The 18,890-nt window shown below is 31.7% G+C and overlaps 1 protein-coding gene across 1 annotated transcript in view; it reads right to left on the reverse strand.

Moving 5' to 3' along the window:
- The window catches only part of LOC132744226 (DNA annealing helicase and endonuclease ZRANB3-like), a 59,224-nt gene that overhangs the window by 4,718 nt on the left and 35,616 nt on the right, over positions 1-18,890 (reverse strand). The window contains exons 13-19 of the mRNA XM_060732862.1: positions 18,000-18,130; positions 16,741-16,861; positions 14,452-14,568; positions 13,751-13,894; positions 6,688-6,696; positions 4,210-4,304; positions 1,069-1,177 (exon numbers count right to left, since the gene is read on the reverse strand). Coding sequence (XP_060588845.1) covers positions 1,069-1,177; positions 4,210-4,304; positions 6,688-6,696; positions 13,751-13,894; positions 14,452-14,568; positions 16,741-16,861; positions 18,000-18,130 — 726 coding nt within the window. The remainder of the gene's footprint in view (positions 1-1,068; positions 1,178-4,209; positions 4,305-6,687; positions 6,697-13,750; positions 13,895-14,451; positions 14,569-16,740; positions 16,862-17,999; positions 18,131-18,890) is intronic.

An 18,890-nucleotide genomic window follows, 5' to 3' on the forward strand; every position in this document is an offset into this window, starting at 1 on the left:
GTTCTGTAGAAGAAGATGTTTAAAGGTTTTTCTATTTTTAGCCCTAGAGACCCCTAAAAGGGGCCAATCAAATTAATATGAGCAAACTTGATAAAATACTACCTAAGAATGCTACAGACAAAGTTTGGTAATAATCCATCAATTAGTTCTGTAGAAATAAATGTTTAAAGGTTTTTCTATTTTTAGCTTTTGCAGCCCCCAAAAGGGGCCAATCAAATTTATATGAGCAAACTTAATAAAACACTACCCAAGAATGCTACAGACAAAGTTTGGTGATCATCCATCCAGTAGTTCTGTAGAAGAAGATGTTTAAAAGTTTTTCTATTTTTAGCCCTAGAGACCCATAAAAGGGGCCAATCAAATTTATATGAGCAAACTTGATAAAACACTACCCAAGAATGCTACAGACAAAGTTTGGTGATCATCCATCCATTAGTTCTGTAGAAGAAGATGTTTAAAGGTTTTTCTATTTTTAGCTCTGCTGACCCCTAAAAGGGGCCAATTGGAATGACATGAGCAAATTCAAGTGTGACTGTCACAAGGATGCCACAGACCAAATTTGAAGTAAATCTGTCCAGTAGTTTCAGAGAAGAAGACGATTGTTGACGCATGACGACGGACGCCGGAGCATCCCCCTTTGATACTAATAGCTCACCCTGAGCCTTCGGCTCTGGTGAGCTAACAAAAAGTAGTCGGCCATGTTTTACACTTTCACCATGCCCAAGTTATGAAATAAGATTGACTCTGTTTTGAATTGGGAAGCATCAAATAATAACTTAAATGATATCGAAATACTCAAATTATGCTGTTAACAGGAAAGTCTTGTCGGCTTGGCAGTATACCTGTAGCAAACACAAGTCATTGTATCAGAAATTGTGACATAAAACCCAATCAAAAAAAGTATCAGGAATTAAATTGTTCTTTTATTTAACACTTGATGTGAAATTTTGGAAAAACTTGTGTGGAGAGAGGAAATGGTTAAGTCCCAGGCAGCCAACTGCCCATATTCATCAATCTAATAACCAGAGTTTTGGATTCATCAAAAAGATCTCAATAAACACTGTTTACCTGTCCAGCAGTTGGCTTTCTGACCATCTGTTCTTTGATCTTGACCGTCAAACTGTTGAATTTGCTACTAGTTATAAACTCAGCTCTCTTTCTTTGGTCAACAGTATCTCTAGAATAACAAGCAATTATCATAGTATTGCAAGCAATCCATAAGTCCCCTACCGGTAAGAGCCAAAGCAACATTCTGAAGGGCCATTCACTTAGGTTCCTATTTTAAGTAAATTTGTTGAAAAGTTCTTTAAAAGTGATCGCAGGAAACAGTTTTTATGTACAGACAGACGGACTGAAGGACACTCTAAAGTTATTTTTTAAACATCCCTGTTATCAAAATATAACATTTTTAAAATCCTATCATGATTGAAGAAGTTGGAGTAAAAATTACCAATTTCTCAAAAAAAAGTCTAAGTTCAAAAGGGGTATAATTCTGGAAATAGTCTTGCTAGAGTATTGAACACTCACAAATGTTGAGTGACAATAAGAAACATTTATATGAAGTAGATACATTCAGAAAAAGAAGTTATTAAAAAAAACAATGGTTTTTTCATGAAAATTTTAAGTTCAAGGGAGGTAATTCTGATAAATTTTGTACTAGAGTTGTAAACCTTAACACATATGATGTGGTTGATGACAAGCAACTTATATTTAAAGTTTGAAGAAAATACCTTAAGAAATAAAGAACTTATAGTGAAAAAACTTAAAAACTAGAATAAGAAATCTTGAAATTCAGTCTATTTGTTGCCATAGCAACCAGAATTTTCAACATAGAAAGATAAGAAAAGGATGTGCATAATTTCCATACTGCCATCTACCCATATGTCAAGTTTCATAAACATATTTTCAGTACTTTTTGTGTTATCACTGGATCCAGGTTATGTGTAAAATTTGCCATATTTTCAGTCTATTTGTTGCCATAGCAACCAGAATTTTCAACATAGGAAGAAAAGAAAAAGACATGCATAATCTCCATACTGCCATCTATCCATATATCAAGTTTCATAAAAATATTTTCAGTACTTTTTGCGTTATCGCGGGATCCAGTTTTTGTGTAAAATTTGTCATATTTTCAGTCTATTTGTTGCCATAGCAACCAGAATTTGCAACATAGGAAGGAAAGAAAAAGACGTGCATAATCTCCATACTGCCATCTATCCATATACCAAGTTTCATAAAAATATTTTCAGTACTTTTTGCGTTATTGCGGGATCCAGTTTTGTGGACGGACGGACTGACGGACGGACAGACGGACAGACAGACAGACAGACGGACGGAGGGTAAACCTAAAGTCCCCTCCGGTAAACCGGTAGGGGACTAATAAATAAGATGAATAATTTATATAAAATATTTCATTAATATGATCTAAAACTATTAACACTTGTAAGATGATTCCCAAGGTAAGGTAGGGTAGCTGGTGAAATTTTTAAGAAGTATGTTAAACATTTCAGATTAGTAATATAATATTGTATATATATATATAGTAGCTGAATAAGGACATACATTAACACCTTTAAGAGGACAACAAGATCATTTTGGACATGAATTTATACCCTATATGAAGGCAAATATGCCATTAGGACATAAGCAATAACATCTAGGACACTTCATAATGAATTTATAACTACTGTGAACACCGTTTCGGATATTCATTTGACAATTTAGGACATCATTATATTAACACTATTTAGAACATATAACACTTTAATTTAGGATAAGCAATAACAGATATAAGAAAATTACTAACATGACATCCTAGACTGAAAGCATCGCAAGTTGTTCTTTTTGACAAACAAATTTTAAATTGTAAATATTTAACAGTAGGCCTATACCAATGCAGTAAAGGTAGACTAGTCAAAACAATTTAACATGAAATCTTATGCAATTATTAAAAGTTGAAAAAAGTAATCATAGTATTTATCAACAAGAGCTGTCGGTAGGACAGCAACGCTCGACTATTCTTAGTGCTTGATAGTAAGAAAAAATGCTTGATACAATTACCTCCTCCTGTTTACAGGTTGGGGTAATGATGGTGAACAAGTGTGCAAAGTTTCAAAGCCATATGTCAATGGACTTTGAAAATATTTGAACTATTACAAAAACTTTAACGTAAATTCTAAGTCGAAAAAGGAGCATAATTCTGTCAAAATGCTTGATACAGTTACCTCCTCCTGTTTACAGGTTGGGGTCATGATGGTGAACAAGTGTTCAAAGTTTCAAAGCCATATGTCAATGGACTTTGAAAATATTTGAACTATTACAAAAACTTTAACGTAAATTCTAAGTCGAAAAAGGAGCATAATTCTGTCAAAATGCTTGATACAGTTACCTCCTCCTGTTTACAGGTTGGGGTCATGATGGTGAACAAGTGTTCAAAGTTTCAAAGCCATATGTCAATGGACTTTGAAAATATTTGAACTATTACAAAAACTTTAACGTAAATTCTAAGTCGAAAAAGGGGCATAATTCTGTCAAAATGCTTGATACAGTTACCTCCTCCTGTCTACAGGTTGGGGTCATGATGGTGAACAAGTGTGCCAAGTTTCAAAGCCATATGTCAATGGACTTTGAAAATATTTGAACTATTACAAAAACTTTAACGTAAATTCTAAGTCGAAAAAGGGGCATAATTCTGTCAAAATGCTTGATACAGTTACCTCCTCCTGTCTACAGGTTGGGGTCATGATGGTGAACAAGTGTGCAAAGTTTCAAAGCCATATGTCAATGGACTTTGAAAATATTTGAACTATTACAAAAACTTTAACGTAAATTCTAAGTCGAAAAAGGGGCATAATTCTGTCAAAATGCTTGATACAGTTACCTCCTCCTGTCTACAGGTTGGGGTCATGATGGTGAAAAAGTGTGCCAAGTTTCAAAGCCATATGTCAATGGACTTTGAAAATATTTGAACTATTACAAAAACTTTAACATAAGTGGTTACGCCGACGCGGACACCAACGCAGACGCTCGGGTGACTACAATAGCTCTACTTATTCTTATCGAATAGTCGAGCTAATAATAAAAGGTAATTACAATGTACTGTATGTTCAAACCAATAAATCTGAATCAATTTAGTCAACTCATTTCTAAGACCACTTTATAAATTCTTCATTGAGAATGTTGCATGATGACAAATATTAGTATATTTACCTTATCTTTCTGAAGAGAGAGTGGGCATCAAACTTGCACATTTGACATACACCATGTTCAGCTTCAAACACACGGTCCCTCATGTAGTCATTGTTCTCACCCTTTAAAAATACAAACAATTGCCATCTTTTAAATGCAGAAAAGGGGAACTTTTATAAATTTTTAAAAGGATTTTTAACCTTTTTTGCACTAAGGTCACCAAAAAAATTTTCTTTTTCTTTTATAAAACCCCCGAAAGTTTATATTATAAATATACATGAAAATACATATATTTCACGTAACTTTTCATAATACAAGGGGATTTCCATTTTCCCAAAATTTTAAATATGTAATAATTATGATGGTGTAAAGTACTGGTACAAACCACTCAATTACATAGTTAAATAATATAATGAATAAATTGGTTCCAGAAAGTAATGTTATAGCCAATTGGTCAATTACATGGTTAGGTAATGTAATGATCAGTAAAGACAAAATAATTATAATGTTCTAGAAAGTAATGTAATAGCCAGTCAGTCAATTACACGGTTAGGTAATGTAATGATCAGTAAAGACAAAAGAATGTAATGAACATGTAAATTTAGTTGTTAATTTAGTCAATAGCTCCCGATTTCATGATTTTGAAACTATGAATAAAACCAATTTTGTTCATAATTTTATTAACTCTTTAATAACCAGCTTGCTTAAACTGATTCTACCCATTTGACCAGTGCTGACCAAGATCAGTCCATACCATCTCATCATGATCTGCACTGTTTGCTATTCAGTCATTACATGTTGTAAAACTTCCCTAAAATGTTGAATGGTCTAGTGGACTCCACTGAGGTTTTTTGACATGACAGGACTGGAAATAATTTTTTGGGATTATTACTCCATCTGATGTAGACCTATACTAATAACCTATGTACAAAATTTCAGATCATAAGTTCGCTCTGTTTTTCCAGAATAATTATTAAAATAGTGAAAAATGACCCAAAATTGAAAAGCGTTTAAACGCTTTTCAGTCAATAGCACAAACATATGATTTTCAATGTATTCCTTAATTATAATTTATTTATATTTCTGTTTAAGTGCTCATGCTAATCTATGTGAAAAATTAAATTTTTATGTTTTTAGGCTTATATACCTCAGTGGAGTTCCTTTAAAGATGAACAAGTCAATTTAAGATACCGGTATATAGCAGGGTAAGAAAATATGATAAACAAGATCATCAAGGAAAGGCGGCGTTCAATGAACGCAGCCCCCACCCGACCCAGCGGTAAGAGTTCATCAACAATTATAACCATGCTAATACAATACAATATTAAATTTAAGCATGGCTGAGTGGTTAACACTAGTGATCTAAGGATACCGGCAATAATTTGCTGCCACAGCATTGATGTGCCAGCTGATCTTGGTGGCACTGGTCACATTGCTGCCAGCAGGGTAAGAGTAAAGCACTGTCCTGCTATCACATTCTACTATGCTGCCTAGTTAAATCAGATGATAAAATTTGTCCTTTTTCATACATATATGCATCACCGAGCGTAGATGGTGAGTGATTGCTAGTGACTGGGTATGACCATCTATGATCTAAAATTCACCAGGTGCATAATTTCTTCAGACACCACTCAGTAGGCTGCACTTATAAGACGCACTTATAACTTTTTGTCAAAATATTCATGACAAAAACTGCGTCTTATAACTGCGTATGTATGGTAAGACATATTTTATACTTGTTTGACTACAGTCTTATTATTACTGTAACAACAGTTAGTACTAAAGTTTGTCCTAATATAAATTATATTTTGTATTTTGATCAATTTCCTTTACTCTAAGGTTGGCATATAATACATCATATCTACATAGTTTTTATTCCTCTGCCAGCACTGGTTTCTACAGTAACAGGCCTGTCCTGAACATCTCTGTAAAGTTGTCAGTTCAGATTATCTCATCAGTTGCTAAGGTTTTTTTTATCTTGATACAGAACCCCATTAACTTATAATGGACTGCTCCAAAATCAAAGATGGGCCATTCCATTCACTTAAGTTGGGGTTTTCAAAGAATTAATTAAATTGACACAGAAAAGTGTTACTTCTGCAATTGATTCATACAATAGCAGGACTATACATAATACAATGTATAAATAATTGATTTATATAACACAAAGTCTATTATCTACACACAGAGCACTTGTCAAGTGATAAATTCAACAATTTCATATACATGAATATTGACAATCAATAGAAGTGTCTTTATTTTAATTTCACTTGTTTACATCAATAATTGTGAACATTTTGATTCTCTACCACATCTTTATCTTTTGACCTGTGAGGTACGATAAAGGAAAGATATGATAAACTGTGCTGTGTGTATGTGTGATATATGTTTATTTAAAATCGCCCCCAGAGATCTACCAATATATAATTTTATGGGTCACTCACTCTAGAGGACTGTTAGTTATATCATTTTTTCAATCTAGTGCAATGGATATAGAACAGTCTTACTCTAAAATTAAGAATATTTTGAGTTTTTCCAGCTAATCTTGGGCTACAAACAAAACTTTTACAGCCACTGAGCTTCAAACATAAGTGCAACAGGTTGACTTATTCATTGTGAATGGTAGTGCACTGTGAAGCCATTTTACCAATGGTAAAAGTTTGTATCGTGGGAATTAGCTTGGAAAAACTCATATTTGCTGAGTTCCAGATCACAGCAATTTACCCTAAACCAGGACAAACTGATTCTTTAACATATAATAAATTATGAGCCGCGTCACGACAAAACCAACATAGTGTGTTTGTGACCAGCATGGATCCAGACCAGCCTGCGCATCCGCGCAGTCTGATCAGGATCCATGCTGTTCGCTATCAGTTTTTGCTACTTGTATTAGAGTTTGTAAGCGAACAGCATGGATCCTGATCAGACTGCGCGGATGCGCAGGATGGTCTGGATCAATGCTGGTCGCAAACGCACTATGTTGGTTTTGTCGTGACACAGGTCAAATGTTATTTAAAAGACTTTTTTTAACTTTAGCTGGAGTAATGGGGTATCAAACTCGTCACCCCTGAATTTGTTGTCATACAGTGTAACCACTAGATCACTGCTCGTAGTTGTCAAGACATTGTATTAATATAGCCACAGCCCATTACCACTAATTTGTAATGGTAGACACATACTTAAGAGTTAGATTAACTGTCTCAACATGCAACAGAAATTTTAATTATTTTGTCTAAATATAAGTCTGAGTTCAAAGTAAATTTATAAATGAACTATTGCCCACTGATGGTTTTAGTACAACACAAAAAATACTCCTAATAATTATACTTTAAAGTTTCCCATTTTTGTAAAAAATAAATAAATAAAATAATTGCAATTTTTTTCATTTAAAATTAAGGGGAAGCAACTACCTAGAAATCAGTTCACAAATCAAAATACAATGTATACAGAGTTACACATCTTAAATTTGAAATCATTGTGGTTTTCCATTTTGTTTTAATTTGGCAGTGAGAAATATTATATCGGTTTTCCATACTTATGCATTTTCATTGAGTTTGCAATAATTAAATGAGACAAGAAAAAAAAACCACCATGAATAGTAAATAACATACTAGAAAATTTCCATAACGGAAATTCAGTAGTAACTTTGTATTATTCTTTCTTACATTTTTGATTGTTGGGGAAGTTTTAATATCTAAATAATTTTATTTCAGTCAAATTTTCATCCATATCAGGTATGCCTAATAGATAGTCATAAAAGGTAGTAACCACTATATATAAGGCATTAGTTAACATCATTAACATGTGGACCGGAGAGAGCTGGTTATCTATAATTTCTAAACATCCAGTGCTCACCATTAGTCTTACATTACCTTTTATTTTTTATGAAATAATGATTTTTTTTAAACTGTTACATATATTCTTAAATTTGTATCATGCTGTGTCCTGCAGTGATTTGATCATATTCTAGGATAGCAAGATCAAAATATAAAACAGAGCTGAGGTATACTGAAATGATGCTTGACATTTCAAAGGTCATTATTGTTAATTCCAAGCCCTCAGACTCCCTTTGCATTTTAATATTCAAAGTCCCTTCCTTATATAAAAAACATTGTTCCATTACAAAAGGTGAAGATAGCAACAAAAAATTTACTCATTATTTTAAAAGTTAAATTTATATAATGAACCTATTTCTCATTTTAAATAACAGTCCTTTGTCTTGGAATTCCTTAATTTAAAACCCCCTACTGAAATTTAGTATTTCAGATGGATGTCAAAATACTGATACACATTTCAAGAAGTGAAAGTCACTGAATTCTGTACATAACACATCAATACCATTCTGAAATCAGTCTGCAATCATTTGAATGAATGACTAAACATAAATGTACTTTAATATCATGTTTAGCATGTGTTTTTTCTTATCTTCAATTATTTTGCATTATCAAAAGTTACATAACTCTGTAACACTTATTTTATTTCATATAAAAAAAACACAAAAAAAACACAACAAAAACTGATATTGCTGTGAATGTATGAGCCTTCAAGTAGTAAGAAGTCACCTGATTAAAACCTCCTACCATCCTTTTGTTAACTTTGTAGCTTCTTGGCAAGGAAGAATTACATTTGTATACCTCAAATGTCAACATAATTATTATGATGAAAAAAAAATGTATATCTGTTTTATTTTCAATTATCACAATATAAGACTGTGGGTGGGGTGGGGTTTTATTTCAAACACACTGTAAATGACTTCATGTACTTTACCAGCTCCATTGACTACTGCAATTGAGCTGCTAAAATATAATCTGACCAGACTTCAACATATAGCATGGTTTATTTAGCAGGTTTAAACCTATATCATTATATGCGTACACTAGGTTATTTTGTGTTTCTATTAAATATAAAATAGAAATTAATATTGATTAATTTTGGGCACAATTAAAACTGTTGAACATCAACAATACTTGTCCCCTACTGGTGCAAACTGTCAAATTGGGGTAGTAAAATAATGTTTAAGTCAATTTTCACCCAAATATGTGTCACATTTCTTAGATGTTTGGACAATTAAAGATTATATATTTGTTTCAAGGGAAATAACTACTGAAATTTAATTCACAATTTAAATATACAGAGTTACACATCTTTGAAACTTTAAAAATATTGGTTTCCAATATAAATTTGAACTATAAATATGTATTGTTGTCTATTTATATACATTAAACTAATTAATTAAAACAAGAAAAAATAATTCCATGAATACTTAATAATAAATAATACAAAAAGCAATGCTGAAGTCAACAATAAATAAGACATGTATTATCTCTGCTTTAAATTTCTTTTGTTGCTAAATTTGTTTAAGGCTAAATGTAAATTACTTTATTTCAGTCAAATTCTCATCTAACTTACAGATTGTCATAAAAGGTAGTAACCACTATATATAAGGGTTTAAAAAACAACATTAACATGTGGACCGGAGAGAGAGCTGGTTATCTATGATTTCTAAACATCCAGTGCTCACCATTAGTCTTACATTACCTTTTGTATTCTTGATTTTTTTTTCATTTACACTTTTCATTTTGTATTTATGACATTTTTTTTACATACTTCTTTTCACATATAAAAACTCACCTTGCTAAACTTGTTTCATGGACTTGCCCGGCTCACAGTGTACGTGAGAACTGACCATGAATTCTTAATTTCTTGAATCTCAATTACAGAAAATAAAATAGAAGGAGAGGACAAAATTAATGTCAAACATCAAGATGTTTTTTAAGTATCTACAAGTTTCGGTCCTCGAAGACCTTTGTAAGATTTCTACTGACACTGTTATGGTCATTTGATGAATTTTCACATTCAGTAGAAGTTCACTTCTTTTACATTAGTGGGCACTCATGTAGAATAATCTATCTTCCATTTGTTAGCTTTAGATATTTTTCCTATATGAAAGGATTTATAAATAAATGGCTGAATTCCAACTACAATGAATTACAAGTGATATTCAATTAGTGACCTTCATAAAATAAAAAACACAATAAAAGTTGGTAAGATGGGAAGATTCAAACATCAGTATGGTATCTAGTAAGACTTATTAGTATGCAAACCAGCCAGGACTATATTCTGTAGGTATAATAATAGTTTTAGTACATCGCAAATAGCACTAACACAATTTTCTGAGATATTTGAATTCAATTTAAGTAAGTTTTAACCCTTAAACCATGAATTTGTGTGATATATTCGCCCTTCTTTGAATTTAATGCAGTCCATTTTCAAAATTCTACTATAAGCAGTTTTGGGACTGGACCTTCATACAGGCCGGCCATTATACTGGTGACAAAAGCTAATCACTTTTAGTTCCAGCAGTTGTTGTATCTGGATGTGGGTGTAATGTAGTGATTTTCACACATCTTTTGTTCATTCCAAAAAGATCTTTAATTGAAGGGAAGCAACTACTAAAATCAATTCATTAAATGAATATACAGAGTTACTCATCTTTGAATTTGACACTTGGTTTCCCTGTTTACTAAAAATATCAGATAATGACACATCTTATTTATAAATAAACAAATTAAATGAAACAAGGAAAAAATTTTCATGAATAATAAATAAAAAATAAAAAAAACAATTAACAAAACTTAAAGTATGTTTCTATTTCCGGTTTTTGTTATTTATTATTTCATTCATAGATATGTTTCAGCTTTGTAACTTAATGTACTTTATTTCAGTCAAATTTTTATCCATATAGATAGTCATAAAAGGTGATAACCACTATATATAAGGCATTAGTAAATATCATTAGCATGTGGACCGGAGAGAGCTGGTTAACTATGATTTCTAAACATCCAGTGCTCACCATTAGTCTTACATTACCTTTTGTATTCAGGAAATTTTTATTGTTCATTTACATTTTTATAATAAATGTATAAAAGACTTTGTCATTGCCGAATTTGTTTAACAGACTTTTAATGCTGTAAATTTGAAATTGTTCAAGGCATGTAATATTTGCCTTTATAGGCGTGTCATTGAAAACTGACTCATTTTCAGTGTCTGAAAAAAATTACTCATTTTAACAGTTTACTGTTCTTATTTTATATATGTGATAAATAGAATATTATATTCGTGTAGATTCAATACTAAATTTATTAAACTCGTTGAATAAAACAATATTATGCTCGCCAGAGGCTTGCATAATATGATTTTATTCAACTCGTTCAATAAATTTAGTATTAAACTACACTCATTCAATATCCTCTATTTATTCACATTAACACTGCTTAGTTTATTTACTAAATTTTGAGGTAATGCTTAAGGAACCCTATGTCAGCTTCCCTTTATTTACTGGCAACTCTATTAGTGAAAGAATGGAAACCAACAATCATGTGACAAATGATATAAAGTCACCACACTTAACAAATTAAACAGCAGTTATACATTGTATAAAGACTGGAAAAACTGTACAGCTCAAACAGCCACAGATGGTCAAGTCAGACTATTTTTGGTGTTCAAATTGACATAATCAATATCATATTGGCATATACCTATCATATCACTGTAAGCCCTAATTGATAAATATCTTATATAGATTAATCCTTTTTTTAATCTGGACAAATGTTCTGTCTTTTTAAGAGAAATTTTCAAAATAATAAACATATGAACAGTGCAGACCATGATTGGACTAATCTTGTTTAACAAAAATTCAGTTGTTCCCAACAGGGTAAAGGTTAGTTAAAAGTTTAGTTAAATGTTAAATTTTCTGATAATGTTTAACCTATTTTAGTATGTTTAAATCTATTAAAATTTTGTCTATATATATTTTATATTCATTTTTATCTACAAAATACTAACTTAACTGTTTATTTTGCTATTGACATCATCAGTTCCAAAACAGTTTGTAATTAAAACATATGTTAAGCCACAGCTATAATAATACGAAATATATGCCCATTTATTCTTGTTGGACACATTATTTTTCTTTCATTCACATATACCGTAATTCTATATACATGTACCTTGTTGCTTATTTAGAAAAAAAACGACTTAAAGATATACTATGCTCATCCTTGTGTAAAATATTTTTATCACAGAAATTTATTGAAATCTATGTAATTTTACCGAATATGTCCAATTTGAACAAAAGAATGAATAAATTATCAATTGGAAGCTGTGTGCCCTATTACAGGTCAAGTATAATTGGCCTTTTCTTAAAAAAACTGCCAGTTTTTTTAACGACACTGTAATTATATTCATATTGTAACCACCTATAGTGTGTAGAATCTAAAACACAACATATCTACTTTATGTGAAGTTTAAATATGTTTATTTTATATTTACAAAGAGACCGTGTAGCAATTATAAATATTTTCAAATATGAAATTGAGTATAGTCTATCTTTAAGGGGAAGTAACTGCTGAATTAAATACACAATTTTAATATGTAGAGTAACACATCTTTGATTTTGACAATATTGGTTTTCCATGTATACTAAAAATATGTATACATGTATTTTATATGACATTAAACTTATTAAATGAGACAAGAAAATTAACCATGAATAATTAATCAACCTGATAAACAATTAACAAAACTTTAAGTTGGTTGTAATATTCTGTTTTTGTAATTTATTATTTTATTCATAGATATGTTTCAGCTTGTAACTTATTTTATCTTAGTAAAATTCTCATCCATATCATGTATGCCTTATAGATTGTCATAAAAGGTAGTAACCACTATATATAAGGCATTAGTAAATATCACTAACATGTGGACCGGAGAGAGCTGGTTATCTATGATTTCTAAACATCCAGTGCTCACCATTAGTCTTACATTACCTTTTGTACTCGTAACTTTTAACTTATTTTATTTTTTTGTCAAATTCTCATCTAACCCAAATATGCCTTACAGACAGTCATAAAAATTAATAACCTTCATTTTATGCTTTTCAGTGGATTAATGATTTTTCCGTGAAAATTATCTTTGATAATTTCACAGTGAAAATTATCAAAATATAATTTCACACTTTTCAATGATGAGACTACTTTTTAAGATTTTCCCCATGTTGTACCTCAATTTTATTATTGTTGACAATTCTGACATTGTCAGGGCTGTTTAGAGAAAAGCATAGCTGAAATTGATAAATTACTGAAATTTCAAAATAGTAAAAAGAAGAAAATTTACTTCAATTCATTCAAATTACCAATCACCAAATCAGATGAATTCACAGTATATATTAAATGAGCCGCATCATGACATAACCAATGTAATGGGTTTGCGACCAGCATGGATCCAGACCAGCCTGCTCAATCGTGCAGTCTGATCAGGATCCATGCTCTTCGCTATCAGTTTCTCTACTTGTTATAGTGTCTGTAAGCGAACAGCATGGATCCTGATCAGACTGCGCGGATGTGCAGGCTGGTCTGGATCCAAGCTGGTCGCAAACGCACTATGTTGGTTTTGTCATGACGCGGCTCAAATATCTAACGTTTCAGTCAATAAATGAGGGTGCTGTAAGACATGATCAGAAAGTGTGACAGAAAAAAAGGACCAAACAAAAAATTGAACATACCCAATATTCCTGAGAACATTTCTGAGAGCAAAACCGTGTATTCCAGGCATTGTTTTCATCATGTATTGTAGTCTTGGTGATGAGAGGGTTAGTGTATGGTTTGAAACATTGAAGGCACAAAGGTGTACCATCTTCACTGACAGCCTAAATTATACAACAATAAATCTAAATTACTTAACATGATGAATCAAATTAAATTGAAAATAGTAAGTATAACATAAATAAACTTTATCTGGTACCTGTGAATAAAATAGTGAATATATTCCACTTATATCTGGTACCTATGAAAAGATGTAACTGCTACAATAATATAATACCTAAAAATATTACATGTATAACTGTATAACATCAATGTAGGGATTATACTTTAGTCCAAACCTGCTTTGTGATGAAATTATTTGTTGTACAAACTTCAGTTAATTGTTACAAATTATTTATGGAGAGAAGTTGATAATAACTTGTAAAACAGGATAGTTTGATGGAGAAACCAGCACTTTTTATTAGGTTTTTTTTTGCCTAGGTTTATAATCGCACAGACATAGTTAGGTCATGTGGACATTTCACACCTTTACTTAAGGAGGAACACTCCTAAGTGTATTATTTCAGGCACCTCTGTAGAATAACCTAATATATATGCCTATACTGTTAAACTAACATTTCAAACTATGAAAATACTGTTGTTTTTTTATTGTTATTATTACCTGTGATACACCTGCTTCTCCACTGTTGTCACTATGAACACCAGCATGTTTAGACAGTATTCTAACACTACCATTTATATCCTTCGCCTTCTCATGAGCAGCTTTACTAGCATCAATCTATAAAACAACATATAAAACAACACATAAAACAACATATGAAAGGGATGAAAAATGTTTTTTTTGGTGCCAAAAAAGTTTTTGTTGCATTTTATCCTTTGAATAAAAAGATCAAAGTTGATTTTGACTATGCCTTCAATACAGAGTCAAGCCAGGAATCATATTAGCTGATCAGATTCTATTCTGTTGACTGCTTTATTAAAACCTGGTTTTGAACCTTCAAAAATATATTGACGAAGCCTGGCAAGTACATAGTACAAATTAAGCAGTAAAAGGGTTATGTAATACTATAAGGATCTTACACTGGACACCAGTTCAGACCAGAATATCTAGCTCGTGGGTAACTGTTCAGGACGTTAACGAAGCTCTGCCGAGTTTCCAGCTTAACAGTTACCCGAGATATAGATATTCCTGTCTGTTATGGCAGCCGATGTTTGATTAGGAAAAAGATATCAATTCTGAGTGCATTGTTGTAGAATAATGCATGGTTTGAGTTCAAATGCGTAGTAATATAATCACGAAGACCGATAGGCCTGAGTGATTATTTACATAGCTTTTGAACGAAAAACGTGCATTATTATACAATGATGCACAAAGAATTAATATCTATTTCCATTCTAACACGTCAAGAAAAATTAGAATTATTATTATAAAGTTGGACTTTATGTTTGGTGGTTAAATTTGTTTTCACCTGAGAGTTTCCCATAGAAACGTTCTTTAAAGGCTGTTCCAGTGGATTGAAAAAAACTGTCGTTAAATCTACCGTGTGTAGAAACATTTTGAGAATAACGAATTTTGAAAACGTTGTAAAAACTTTGTTTGTTTATTTTATTTCACTTTATAATTTTTCAAGCGAAATACAAATTATTAAAAGTGAAATAAATGTAAAACTTAACTCGTTTGCGACATTTAAATAGCGTACTTGATTTGATTGTTTTGCACGTGCTGTTTGGCGCTACATTGTGACATCACGTAAACAACACTTTAAACGTCTGTACAGCGTTAACGACTGAATTAAAGATATTGGTGTTCGGATTCATTTTCTTAGTTAGACCATTTTCTTTCATTCTAGATAGCTTTCACAACAAAATTCGACAAAAAATGTTTTTATTTATCAGATTTTTTAAACAAAATGGCACCCTCAATGTGAAAATACACAGGGAGGTAATAAGAACGGCGAGAGCATTGTTGAAGAATAATGCACGCTTTGGGCCTTCTTTGTTTATATAGAAAAAAATCCGATAGTGTTAGAATTCTTTTTTTTGCATATTCCATAGAAATCATATTTCAGAAAACTGATTTTTTCATTTGCCACTTACAGAAGCGTATGAATTTACAACTTAATTAATAACGTCCAAATGATGTCATTCTGAGAAAGCAATTCATTCATAAAAGGAGCATGGGAATGATGTCATTTAAAGCATCTTACACAGAGGTTGTAAAACAGGTTTTTCTAGCACCTGTGTAAACAGTAGATAATCCTGTCAGACAGCTATATCTTATGATTCAAAACAGACTGTACATATTATTTTGCTACATTTAACATTAAAATTTAACATGAAATGTCAAGCAAAAATATACTTGTTTTTCTTTTCATAAATGCATGTAAAAATTATTACTGTACAAAAGGCAACAAATTTTCCAATTACCTTGTAACACTTGATAAAAAATAGGAAGCCAATCTGAGTGATATACCATGATAATAAACAATTATCTTATATAATGAATGATATATATTGTATGATAAACACTGAATGATAAACAATAACAACAGTGAGTGATATACAGTGCATTCTATAAAGTGAGTGACATTCAGTGAGAGATAAACAGTGAAAGATATAGTGTGATGATATATAATGTAATGTACAAACAGTAAACTAAGTTATACTGATGAGTAATATAGAGCATATCTCACATATAACAAGAGCTGTCCAACACCATCAAATATTCTCAGCGCTTGATAGTAAAACAAGAGCCTGGATAATGTAAATTTCTAAGTTCAAAAAGGGCCATAATTTTGTCAGAATCAATGTTGTACTTTTGGAGATACCAACTTGCACATTAACCTTTACCGAAGTGTGACAGACACAAACACCTAGTAGAGCACAAAAGTTCTCCATATTCTTCAAATTGTAAAATTAAAAAGCCAATATCTTTCATGATTTTTTTTACCTTAGTTCTATGTCTTTGTGTATTGACAGTTTTACAACTTTTCAGTTTCTCATACTGTTGTATTGGACTGATAAATGGCTGCCCTGACTTAATTATCAGCCTCCTCTTTGTTTCTGTTAAACTGAAATCAGTAAATCAATTCTGGCATAGAAATAATCCAGTAATGAAAATATACATGTAGATGACCATTTAACACTTGTTCAGTTTGGTCCAGCTATTTTAGCAGAAGTACAGATATTCAGAACTAAACAAGTTGTAATAAAATTGGAACAACTGATAAAGATATAATAGGAACAGTAAATATATCAACACTGAGATAAAATCATAAAAGACGTCTTACAACAACCCAAAAATTATATATGTTGAAAATTAATAAATGAACAAAACAGATCAATTATCTGTAAATACATACACATTTAAGACTTGCACACCATTAGAAAACCTCTGCACCAGACATAAACTGTCACTATGCCTTACCTTTGCCATTCTCTGACAAACCTCTGCACTAGACATAAACTGTCACTATACCCAACCTTTACCATTTTCTGACAAATCTCTACAACAGACATAAACTATCAGTTTGCCTTACCTTTGCCATTCTCTGACAAATCTCTACACCAGACATAAACTGCCACTATGCCTTACCTTTACCATTTTCTGACAAATCTCTACACCAGACATAAACTGACACTATACCTTACCTTTACCATTTTCTGACAAATCTCTACACCAGACATAAACTGCCACTGTGCCTTACCTTTGCCATTCTCTGACAAACCTCTGCACTAGACATAAACTGTCACTATACCCAACCTTTACCATTTTCTGACAAATCTCTACAACAGACATAAACTATCAGTTTGCCTTACCTTTGCCATTCTCTGACAAATCTCTACACCAGACATAAACTGCCACTATGCCTTTCCTTTACCATTTTCTGACAAATCTCTACACCAGACATAAACTGCCTCTGTGCCTTACCTTTGCCATTCTCTGACAAACTTCTGCACTAGACATTAACTGTCACTATACCTTACCTTTACCATTTTCTGACAAATTTCTATACCAGATATAATCTGCTTCTTTGCCCTACCTTTGCCATTCTCTGACAAACCTCTGCACTAGACATAAACTGCCACTATACCTCCTTTATCATTTTCTGACAAATCTCTACACCAGGCATAAACTGCCACTATACCTTACCTTTACCATTTTCTGACAAATCTCTACACCAGACATAAACTGACACTATGCCTTACCTTTGCCATTCTCTAACAAATCTCTGCACTAGACGTAAATTATCAGGATGAAGGAGTAAATCAGGTAGGCCATCATCATTGCCAAACTGGACATCTGATGGTATGAAATTAACATTCAGTGCTTCCTCCTCCTGTGATGATTGAATATAGACAAAATCTTTACATGCTATCATGAAATTATCAAAATGTAATTTTCATACTACATTTGTACATGTTATTTGAAGGGGTCATTACTCACTCATTCAATAACTATGATTCCCATATTTTGTCATTATTTGATTGACATTTTTTGTGAGATATTTTAAAAATATGATGCATACAAGCAGAAAAATTATGCACAAAATTTCAAATTAATTGTATCGATGTGGGGTTCTACCTGGTGCATTCTAAAAGGGTTTTTATATGTTAGCAAATTGACAATTCCTTACAATACACAAGAGCAATTTCTTTTTTGAAATACATGTTGCTTTATATTGCTTGTTACAAAACATGTCTTTTGTTAGACGTCACACAAACACTGGAAATTTTTCAGCTTTACTAGTAAAGGAAGACTTTAGGTTTCCATTAGCTCAATATTTCAGGCAAAATGACCTCAGAGTAGAACTGAAAGAGGTGAAGGGTAAGTGATTTGAATTCAGAAACCTTAATCAGTTGGCCATGACAGCCCAAAATATTTTATTTTTAACATGATAAGATGTTCACATTACCACTTGGTCTGGACTTAAATAGCATTATCAAATATTACTAAATATTCATTTTGTGTAAAGAAGTATATCTGACACAATCTATTATACTCTAGTACCTGACATACTAAGTTACACAATAAATTAATACTTACATTGTCCCAAAAAATGTTTCGGAACATAAAATTAAAACATTTACAAATACAAA

The sequence above is a fragment of the Ruditapes philippinarum genome, unplaced genomic scaffold, assembly GCF_026571515.1.
Source record: "Ruditapes philippinarum isolate M1 unplaced genomic scaffold, ASM2657151v2 ctg1491_1_1_1_1, whole genome shotgun sequence".
Taxonomy (NCBI): Eukaryota; Metazoa; Mollusca; class Bivalvia; order Venerida; family Veneridae; genus Ruditapes; species Ruditapes philippinarum.